The sequence below is a fragment of the Camelina sativa genome, chromosome 5, assembly GCF_000633955.1.
Source record: "Camelina sativa cultivar DH55 chromosome 5, Cs, whole genome shotgun sequence".
Lineage (NCBI taxonomy): Eukaryota > Viridiplantae > Streptophyta > Magnoliopsida > Brassicales > Brassicaceae > Camelina > Camelina sativa.
In genome coordinates, this window is record NC_025689.1 from 17,329,273 (window position 1) to 17,340,695 (window position 11,423).

An 11,423-nucleotide genomic window follows, 5' to 3' on the forward strand; every position below is an offset into this window, starting at 1 on the left:
CACCACGATACACCTTCTATGCGTAGATGAAGCTCGGAGACACCGTGTTCCAGGGCACAACATATCCAGCGGTCAATGTCACTATCGTCATATGTTCGACTAAGGTCAAGTGAGAACTTCTTTATAGTGTTACAGCCTTGTAAAGCCAATGTATGATCCACAAAATCATGGAAACACTTTTGAAGCGTATGCAGTTTTTGTTTTCTCCTCGAGAACGTATACGTATAGAGTTTATAAATATCTCCAGGGTCAGGGAGCGAAAGGATGGAGTTGATGGAGTTGTCATCAAAGTGAAGATTATGACAGAAAGCAAAGAGAGTCCTCCATCTCTTGGAAAGAACAGAGGTACGAGCAGCTTGTTTCGTTGGAAGGAAGGACAATATGTGGACAAGAAGGTCATCAAGAAGGCAATCCATTGAAGCCTGCCCGGATTCAACTGTTTGTTTTTGTCTGCTCCGTAGACTTTAGGTTTTTGCTGATATATAATAGAGCGAGTTACATGGAAGACCCGAATCGGAAACGCCCCGAATCGTGATGGAATTGTGTGCGGCGGGCTGCAAGAAGAAGAAAGGAAGAAGAAGGCAACTAGTAGTGGGTAGTCAATTTACGAGTCGCTTTTCCTTTTTAATTTTATAATTTCTGGTTTTCAATCAGTTTTTAATCTATATTTAAGGCAATATATATATGTATAGTTAACTTTTTTTTCATCCTTTTCTCTATGTATATTCATTATTTTTTTTGGTGAGAATATATTTATATCTTTGCTAAACAACAACTTTTGAGAATATTTATTGTTTTATGAAATAGGATTTATAAGGAACTTTGTAAATTATGAGATTCTATACATATATATCAAAAAAATAATTTGAAAAATTATTATATTATATCTTATTATATAAAGTATGATTTCAAAAGTTACAAATTCATAAGTTTGCGATATGTGTCAAAATCTTATTATGTTGTAAATTCTTAAAATAATAAAATTATTAAAATAATAATAAAATCTTATTATTATGTTGTAAAAGTTACTAATTCATAAGATCGCAACATGTGTCAAAATATTATTATGTTGTAAGATTATTAAAATAAGAATTAAATTTTATTATTATGTTGTAAAATTATACAATTTTGTAATTCAAAAAAATTAGGAATTGTCCAAACAAANAAAAAAAAAAAAAAAAAAAAAAAAAAAAAAAAAAAAAAAAAAAAAATCATACAGATAATTTTACAATAAAGATACACATAGTTATTATCCTAAAGAAAGTCCTAAAAATTCTACAATAATCAAACTTATACAAAAACAATCCTATGTTATATTGAATTTCTTGACCTAATCTTAAAAGAAAAAGAATTAAATATATCTAGAGAGAGGAAAAAGTCATTCCAATGTATCAAACTCAATTAGAATTTTCAAACATGAGCATTAAGATGGAAACCAAAACTGTGAAAATAACGAAAAGTTAAGATCATACAAATTGCTTGGGATAGAAAAAATCTCACGCGATATGTGCGTAAAATAAACATAATAAAATATGTTTAGGTATTTTAAAATACATTCAGTAATAGTTTACATTAATATTATAAGTAAGATATATTAACTTTTTTTGTCAACAACTTAAATAGATTAGCTCAAAAGAGTCAGTTGATAGGAACAATGTTTACATAAGTGATATGAAGCAGTAGGAACTAAGACTATAAACTAAAAACCTAATAGATATTATGAATTATTTTCTAGAACTAAATTTTTAATTTTAAAATTTATAAAATAGATCAAAAGAAACAAAATACAATATTGATACACAAAATAAGAATTCTGAACAATATTTACTAATTTCAAAACATGAACAAAAAATAGAAACTAAAAGTTAAAAAGATATGAAAGACCTTGTAACATATAAACCTATCACAATATTATACTATTTAGTAGGTACATAAATAAATTATCTACTGAAGCCAGATTGGCTTATTGATTCTCTTTGTACAAACTTTGGTTAATTCAATATAATTACCTATTGCGCAAAAAAAAAAATTAAAATTTATAAAATAGATCAAAAGAAACAAAATACAATACTGATACACAAAATAAGAATTCTGAACAATATTTACTAATTTCAAAACATGAACAAAAAATAGAAACTAAAAGTTAAAAAGATATGAAAGACCTTGTAACATATAAACCTATCACAATATTATACTATTTAGTAGGTACATAAATAAATTATCTACTGAAGCCAGATTGGCTTATTGATTCTCTTTGTACAAACTTTGGTTAATTCAATATAATTACCTATTGCGCAAAAAAAAAAATTAAAATTTATAAAATAGATCAAAAGAAACAAAATACAATACTGATACACAAAATAAGAATTCTGAACAATATTTACTAATTTCAAAACATGAACAAAAAATAGAAACTAAAAGTTAAAAAGATATGAAAGACCTTGTAACATATAAACCTATCACAATATTATACTATTTAGTAGGTACATAAATAAATTATCTACTGAAGCCAGATTGGCTTATTGATTCTCTTTGTACAAACTTTGGTTAATTCAATATAATTACCTATTGCGCAAAAAAAAAAATTAAAATTTATAAAATAGATCAAAAGAAACAAAATACAATACTGATACACAAAATAAGAATTCTGAACAATATTTACTAATTTCAAAACATGAACAAAAAATAGAAACTAAAAGTTAAAAAGATATGAAAGACCTTGTAACATATAAACCTATCACAATATTATACTATTTAGTAGGTACATAAATAAATTATCTACTGAAGCCAGATTGGCTTATTGATTCTCTTTGTACAAACTTTAGTTAATTCAATATAATTACCTATTGCGCAAAAAAAAAAAATAATAAATTATCTACTCATAATTATCTATACCAAATTGTAATTCGGAATTTTTGGCATTTAAAACGGATATGAGTAAGGCATATGATCGGGTAGAGTGGGATTTTCTAGAGGCGGTTCTGGTCAAGTTGGGATTTGATAGGAAATGGATTTCGTGGATTATGTGGTGTGTATCGTCGGTCTCGTACCAAGTTCTTCTGAATGGTCAGCCCAGGGGTTTTATTAGACCTCAGAGGGGGTTACGACAAGGGGATCCACTATCACCATATTTATTTATCCTTTGCACAGAAGTCTTGATAGCTAATATTAAGAAGGCTGAAAGGGAGGAAAAATTGACGGGTATTACTATCGCCCGTGATAGTCCTACTGTTTCGCATTTGCTGTTTGCAGATGATAGTCTGTTTTTTTGTAAAGCAACTGTCCAGGAGTGTAGGACGGTTATGGATATAATCGGTTCCTATGGCAAAGCTTCAGGTCAAGAGGTTAATCTGACTAAATCATCTATTATGTTTGGGAAAAAGGTTACTACGGATATGCGATCCCAGTTAAAATCCGTTATTGAGATTGATAAGGAGGGAGGCATGGGTTCTTACTTGGGTATCCCTGAGAATCTTCAAGGTTCGAAAACTAAGGTTTTTAGCTACGTTAAGGATCGGCTTGATGATCGTGTAAATGGCTGGTCTGCAAAGTGTCTGTCGAAGGGCGGAAAGGAAATTATGATTAAATCAGTGGCTTTGGCATTACCGACCCATGTTATGTCGTGCTATAAACTACCTCAGGAATTGACTTCTAAGTTGACAAGTGCAATTTCCACCTTTTGGTGGAAATCCAATGATAAAGCTCGTGGTATGCATTGGGTTGCGTGGGACAAATTATGTAAAGATAAAGTTGAAGGGGGACTTGGCTTCCGAGCTCTGGAACAATTTAATGAGGCTATGTTGGCCAAACAGTTTTGGCGTCTAATCCACTATCCAACGTCTTTAATGGCTAAGGTGATGAAAAGTCGATATTTTAGGAACAAACATCCTCTTATGGCAAAAAAACCATATAACCCGTCTTTTGCTTGGAGAAGTATTTATTCCACCAAGGGTTTGGTGGAGCAGGGGGCGCGATGGGCGGTAGGCACCGGTAAATCCATCTCGGTTTGGCGTGATCCATGGATTCCGGATACTTGTCCTAGACCAGCGAATGGTCGAGGGAGGATGTGGCTTCCGAGTTTAATGGTTAATCATTTAATTAATCCGGCGACTAAGGATTGGCATTTACCTACTTTGGAGGAGTTTTTTGATCCGGGGGATATACAACTAATTTGGAGTATGCCGGTTAGTAGAACGCATCAACCGGATAGATTAATATGGCATTATACTAAATCTGGAAAATATTCCATCAAATCAGGATACCGGATAGCTCGGGAATTGATTACGGATGTAGAGTATGGGCCGACGTGTACGGCTTTGCGGCCCCAATCGTGGAAACTTGATGTACCCTCCAAAATCCAACACTTTTTTTGGCAGATTGGTTCAGGTACTTTACCTGTGTTAGAGCGTCTTGCACATCGGGGGGTTCGGTGTGACACCGTGTGTAAGAGATGTGGGTCTGCAGTGGAAACTATAAATCACACGCTCTTTGAGTGCCCTAGGTCTCGATGTATTTGGGAGTTGTCCCCTATCCGGTTGGACCGGGGGGTTTTCCATACACATCGATCTATGCAAATTTAGATTTTATTTTTTGGCGGGCGTCTTCGCATTCCGGGGTTTCGGATATAGGACTTCAACTACCTTGGATTATTTGGTCAATTTGGAAAGATAGGAATAAGAAAGTGTTCCAGGGAGTTGAGGTAGAACCTCTTGAGATCTTGAATCAAGCAGCTACGGATAAACTATTGTGGGAAGAGGCCAAGTCTTTCTCGGTGAATTTTCTGGATCCTCTGTCCTTTTCGGAGGACAGGGGTATCTCTCCCCGATGCCAATTCGATGGTTCTTGGAAAGGTACAGACCCCTACCAGGGTTTGGGATGGTGGTGTTGTAATGGAGATCTTAAAACGATCCTTTTGGGAGCACGGAGCCACCGTCGGAGTATATCCCCTCTTCATGCAGAATTACAAGCGCTGATCTGGGCAATAGAGTCCTTACTGGTGACGGGAGTAGATTGTCAGGCTTTTGAGACGGATAGTGTCGAGTTAGTAGCGATGGTGCAGACGCCGGAAGACTGGCCGGCTTTTTCTAATCTGCTGAAGGATTTCTTTTTGCTTCGAAGTTCCTATTCCTCCTTCAGCCTCACCAAGATTCCACGAGATGCAAATGCCCGAGCTGATTGCCTAGCTCGATCTTCACGATCTCTACCTTCAGAATCTGACTTTGTAAACTCGTATCCTCCTATTTGGGCAACCTGTTTTGGAATTCTATTTTAACTATTATAGTCTGGTTGAAAAAAAAAAAAAAATTATCTATACCAACTTTGTATGAACATCGAACATTATATCCCGGTTATGTACAGTGTAATTGATATTGGAATGAACAGTGTTGTTAGGTTGAAATGTGTTGAATGGCATTTTTGTAATTAAAGCTAGAAAAAAGGATAAATGTGGTTTAAATAAAAAGAAGGACGAGAGAGAAGTAGAGAACTAATTTATCAGTTCCAAATTTCTAATTGTTTGGTCCTCTGTGTGTTAATATTAAGTTCACCCATCTTAATAAATCGGTAAGTAGGAGATAAACCAAACCAAAACCATAACAAAACAGATGTATAAGAAAGAAACAAAAATTAAAATACTACAATAAGGTCATAAATAAACGCATAATTAAAACAGAGTAGTCATACTTCGAAACCTAGTCATACATGCATGGTAGATAATTAGATTAACCTAAATATAGATAGAGCGTTATCTCTCTACGCATAAAACAGATTAAAACAGATTAGGTAAGTCATACAGACGGAGAGAGGTAGCTAAACAGAACCCTAAAAAAAGGGGTGGTCTTTGATGGTGTTAACAACTTCGCATTCCATCTCTACATTCAAAGTATCTTCATGGTCCAAGTAACCCTCCTGAATTTTAGCTAAAGGCATGGACTGAGGAAGACCCACCCCTGTGCTCGAGGTCATGACCCAACTTTTAACTACAAAACAAGCAAAGTGTGTACATCACATTAGTTATGAACTTAAAACCACTAGGTTATAGTCAATGTATAGTGGGACATCTGACATCATAAGTTAAGAACGCCTAATGAAAACGTCATCAGCATCTATTTGATCCCATGCATTAGCACTGACAATAAGCATTGCGAAATAGTAACGTCAATATTCTTTTACTTACGCCACATTGATAGGTGATTGGATCCACGCGGGTCTAGAACCTGCACTTTTGCTCGCACAAATATCAGCTCACCCGTCAGTAAGTTTTCCCCTTCAGCTAAATGCACATAGCTGGATAATTTGCCCTCTGCTCTAGAGTCTCCCTTCGGATACACGGTTAGAGTCCTGTAAAACATTATTTGTCCACTTGTTAGAAAGAGTTACCACTAATACAACAATTATATCAGAAAAACAAAAAGAAACATTCATAGACTCACCACTTTTTTTCTCCCATTTGGAAGGTTTTTGAGACGTAATCACTCTGTTTCAGAAGAGAGAAATCCCTAACACTCCAAGAGAATTTGTGAAAAGGGAGGTTTTCAGCAGCAGCGACAGGTGATGGAGCAATCTTCACATGAGCACCAAACTCATGTTCTTCTCCCTCCAAGATGTATCCATTGGCAGGGTCACTGAAAGCCTCAACTGGAAGAACTTGAGAAACTCCCCAGACCGTTCTTGAAGAACTGAATTTCTTTACTTCCACATCTGCATGTTAATACGTTAAGGATGTTATACACATATCACTGATGCATTCATAAAATATATGTTCATATGACAGAGAGAGATACAAGGCTATGTGCATACGAACCTTGAACTGAAAAGTACTTGTTCTCTTTCTTGTTAAAGACAAAGAAAGAGAGATAAGCAGAGACCTCCGTGGGTGGTGCTGATATGGATGAGAGGCAGCTCTTGTCAAGTTCCACATACATTGACACAAATCCTTTTCCATTTTCTTCTTCATTTCCTCTTGGGTATACAACCAACCTCCTGATTTTCATAATTTTGAGATAGATTGGTTATAAAAAGACAAACTTTCTTACTTATGATGAAAGATATGAACTTTTTAGTTTAGAACAAGATCACATACCAACTGTATCCACCAGACGAGAAAACAGAGGATTCGTTTCTGTTGTTGACAGTAGTAAGCTGAGAAAGCTTGAAAACAGAAGCAGAAGGAGGAAGATGATCTCTCCAACTCCTCAAAACTGCAACATCTGGTACACTTGAACCCCTCTACACAACAACAGAAGAGAGGGTTTTTTGATTTAGAATTTTCCCAAATACTAATCAAACCACACAGGGCTACAACAAGTTTTGAACTTTCTTTTCTTTAAGACTAAGAAGAAGAAGTTGAAAGCTTAAGAAAAAGTTAAAACGAACCTGAGGGAAAGAAGAAGAAGGAGGATTATTCTGTCTCCAATTAGTCATCATAGCCAAAGCTGATGCAGCAAAATCCATTCTTCTATCCATTCTACACAGTTACGGAAAGACAAGTTTTTGATTTAGAATTCCCCAAATATGAAATGACGTACACTCAACACACAGAGCTATAGATTCCAGAGAAGCTACAAAACTACAGAAGACAAGGTTTTGTGAAAGCTTGAGAAACATTCCGACGAACCTTAAGAGGCAAAGAGAGACGACGAGGCGAGACGAGACGGAGAAGGAGGAGGAACTGAGAAGAGAGAGCCTTGACACTTGTTGAGTGCTCAGCGTCACTTATAGAAACTTCTGGAAGCTCTCAACATTTTCTAGGGTTAGAACTATTAATTGATCACTTATAGAAACTTCTCGAAGCGATGGCAAAAGAACCGAAAAACGAGACTTGGGTGGGCTTGTAGGGTCAGATTGAATTTATTGGGTGTTAAACTAGGCCTAAAGATACAGATCTGGCCCATCTTATTTTGAGATTGTTTTCTTTCTTTAACTTCTAGTCCAATGGAAACACTTAGTTGAAGATCTAAAAATTTAAATTTCAAAAAACTTGTGTATGAGTAAAAAGAAGAATACTTGACACACACTCATTGGTCGCAACTGGAAGCAGAACTACTACTGCTACAATCACTCACCTTCCAACATCTCCTTGGCAGAATAGAAAGAAAGAACCGTCTTTGCTGATAGACACACCATTTGGAAACTGAACATTTGAAACTAGAACAAGAGCTTTCTTAGCTATTGGATCATACTTGAGAACTCTCCCACTGTTGTCTCCAGAGAAGACTAGCTGCAAGAAGTTCCTGAAAAAGAATCACAGTTCAAAAAAAATCAGAACTTGCAGAAGAATATTGCCCGTATGACGTATTCTCTTCAGGAAGATTGAGTATTTTCTGAATCTGGTATTGAGCCTGCATATATTACATGATACACCACCATTAACATAACCACTACCCGAATGGTAACTACACAGTGGGTTTCTAGTCAAATCCGACCTCATAAGAAAAATGAACTACTGTCTTTACAAAGCTAAGATAAGAACTTGGAACTTACCAGTTTGATGCGACCTTTGATCTGCGTAATTACTAGTTGTCTGTAAAAAAAAAAAACCACCATATTTATATAGCAATCTGCATTCAGTTACTATAATGCATTCGACTAGACAACTCATTCATCATATACGATAATGCAACCATGTTTTCCTTGGATTCACCCACAAGCAAACAGCAATATATATAAGGCAACAAACAGAAATTTGACAACTTTAAAACAAGCAGGATTTGGAGAAAGGAAAAAACAAGAGAGCAAAGGTTTATCATAATACTTTTTAATTCTTTCCTCCCTTTGTGAAATATGGTCAAGAGCTTCTTGCCGACATAAAAGCCGAGTCCTATATCCACCTGAACTCAAGCAGACACTCACATAAGGAGTAAAGGAAATCAGAAAGCAATTCCTGTACTTTTTTGTTCTTCAAAGATATTGTCCCTGCAAAACCAACAAATGCATATACCACAATGACTAACATTTAAACTAAAAGACTATAAATGAATAACATGCAAAGAAAAAAAACAAACCTAATCCTACATACCGTGAAGCAGTTGCATGTACAAGCTTCTGTTTTAAGCCTTAATCAATAATCTCCTCCAACAACTGCAAGTCCTTTGGGCATCCTTCCTTCGTCCATTACTGTAACATGAACAAAACACATCAAGCTTAAGGCTCTAAACATCGCCCTTGTATTTACTATTATAGAGTCTTGAATTGTACGTATTTCAAAATCTAGAGTCACCTAAGAATCAATATCTAAATACAAGCCACAAGAGAATTGGAAATATACAGGAATTGAATCGAATTTATACTTAGAAGCATTTCAGCGAACAGGTGGTGAACACCAAAGACAGAACAAAAATCACTAACTTGATTTTAGTGAGTGACGACGGTGAAAGAATACGAATATACGAATTCCGACCACACCTGATTCAGGAAAACGCCGATTTGCTCAACCAGAGTCGCTAATCGTGACCCTCGCCGGTGGAGATGATGATTACGGCAGATCGAAGAGTCGGAGGTTTCCTTCCCTCGCCTCCGTTGCTTCTGATATCGGCGTCATGCGAGATGATGAAACAGAGACAAACACGGAGCAATTTTTTTTTTCTTCTAATACAAATATCACACCAATCTAATTGCGACACGTATGTGTGTCTAAAGAGTTCCAAAAAATCCAAAAATAGAACCGGATCCATTGTATTATCGGATTATTGATTTATTTTTTGGACACTTAAAACTTGGATCCACCACTTGGACCCTCCGTTGGAGATACATACATTACTTTTTTAATATGAATAGAATCCTTCTGATCCATGATTGTTCTTGCCAATATTTTTTTTTGTCCAACTGATGCAGATACATAGATTTATGTCACAACTCATAACACGATCGAATCTTTCGTAGCATGATTGTTCTTAGACTATGCGAACTTGAGACTCTTTGTTGAGTTGAAATTCTATGGTTTACGTATGTGGATTGTATTTACTTTCGATTATTTTTGTACGCTTAATTGAGCTTGTAAATTTTGGACTTTGCTTTATAGTGGATTCCTATATGCTTTATTTGATATAAACAATACGAGAACGCATGATAATTAACATTCTTTTCAACTAGAAAAAGTTTCACACATTGGGTGATTTAAATTAATACATTGCTGTACATAATATGATAATAACATTTATATATTGTTGAAATACTGAGTTGTTATCTAGGTTGGATAGAAATGGAAATGGATACGCGTAATCGAAATGTTTTGGAAATAGGAAACGATTTTATTTTAAAACTAAGAAATGGAAACGTTTTGGAAACATATTTACATATATCTGAATATATATTTATATACATAAAACCCTATATCAAAAAAAATATTTGAAACAACACAAATTCAAAACATAAATATTAAATAGTTGAATTAAAAACACTAGTAATATTATATATTTATATGTATTATGAATGGATTTTTTTTAATTATTTAATTTGTTAAGTTTCTAAGCTAAAAAAAGTTTCCATCTTGTATATATATATACAACACTTCCAATGCGTACCCGCTTCCTAATTTTTTTTTTAATTGATTCAACGATTCTAAACGTTTCCGCTTCCACGTATCCGCTTATGATTCCATGCATCTAGTTGCCAGAATTTTTTATTTCAGCATTTTACTTTTTTTTTTCCTTTCTTTACCACACCATGATACGATCATAGTTTATATGATAATTATTTTCCATAATATATATTTAACAATAATTTTATTATATAAAATTTGGTTTCAAAGTTAGTTATTATCAAGATCGTGGCAATTGTCGATTTTATCGATTAGAGATTTTGTCAAATGTAATATTAAAGTTTTGTCAAAGTTAATAAACCATGTGCTCGCACAAGTGTTAATTTTATTGATTAGGGATTTCGGCTTATGTTAATATTAAAGTTTTGTTTTAACAAACTTTATAATTAAAAAGATAATGAGAAACAAATAATATTTTAAACAATTTTTAAAATATAAAAGATAATGTATATAAAAATGTAATGCTAATTCTAATTTTCAGTAAATTTCATGTGCATAATATTAGAAGCTTATAATTCCGACTTTCATATCAAGATGAAAATAAATATTCGGTTTGAAGATTACCAATTTAAATATACTTTTCTATAATTACTGATATAGAGATTTATTCATGGGAAAATATAAAAAAAGCATGAATTTTTAAATTTGGGATAAAAAATCATAAACTTTTGAAATGTTATTTAATTTTTAAAGTTTAGTTTGATTTTTTAAGAAAATGGTGAAGTTTTGTTGACTAGGTCATTTTAGTTGTGTGCCGTTTAGTTTCCGTTAAAAGGACGTTTGACCCAGGATTTCTTGCGAGCTCAACGTAAGGGCAGATTGTTTAGCCCGTTCTTCAAGAACTTTATTTTCTGAAATTTCTTTTGTAAACTCTTTTCCTCCGGTT

The 11,423-nt window shown here is 34.2% G+C and overlaps 2 protein-coding genes across 5 annotated transcripts in view; both read right to left on the reverse strand.

The window, feature by feature from the left end:
- LOC104789328 (putative F-box protein At3g44060) overlaps positions 1–416 on the reverse strand; it is a 4,929-nt gene extending 4,513 nt beyond the window's left edge. Inside the window, exon 1 of the mRNA XM_010515046.1 lies at positions 14–416. Coding sequence (XP_010513348.1) covers positions 14–416 — 403 coding nt within the window. The remainder of the gene's footprint in view (positions 1–13) is intronic.
- Positions 5,632–9,562, reverse strand: LOC104787101. 4 transcript variants are annotated; one of them, XM_010512619.2, is made up of 12 exons: positions 9,346–9,562; positions 9,017–9,114; positions 8,753–8,913; positions 8,482–8,521; positions 8,064–8,231; positions 7,616–7,725; positions 7,375–7,465; positions 7,082–7,227; positions 6,803–6,981; positions 6,432–6,699; positions 6,176–6,339; positions 5,632–5,978 (listed from the first exon to the last, which is right to left on the reverse strand). In XM_010512619.2, the coding sequence occupies exons 7-12, from the start codon at positions 7,462–7,464 to the stop codon at positions 5,821–5,823; spliced, it is 1,005 nt and encodes a 334-aa protein (XP_010510921.1). In that variant the 5' UTR covers position 7,465; positions 7,616–7,725; positions 8,064–8,231; positions 8,482–8,521; positions 8,753–8,913; positions 9,017–9,114; positions 9,346–9,562; the 3' UTR covers positions 5,632–5,820. The 4 variants fall into 4 exon arrangements, with proteins under 4 accessions (XP_010510921.1, XP_010510922.1, XP_010510920.1 ...); XM_010512620.2 differs by having other exon boundaries at positions 7,616–7,745; XM_010512618.2 differs by having other exon boundaries at positions 7,616–7,954.

Excerpts from the sequence above, each read along its gene's own strand:
- LOC104787101 (XM_010512617.2), bottom strand. The coding sequence starts at position 7,464 with ATGGATAGAAGAATGGATTTTGCTGCATCAGCTTTGGCTATGATGACT. Across the intron at positions 6,982-7,081 it reads TCGTCTGGTGGATACAGTTG|GAGGTTGGTTGTATACCCAA; the intron begins GTATGTGATCTT and ends TATGAAAATCAG. Across the intron at positions 5,979-6,175 it reads CAATCACCTATCAATGTGGC|TTAAAAGTTGGGTCATGACC; the intron begins GTAAGTAAAAGA and ends CTTGTTTTGTAG.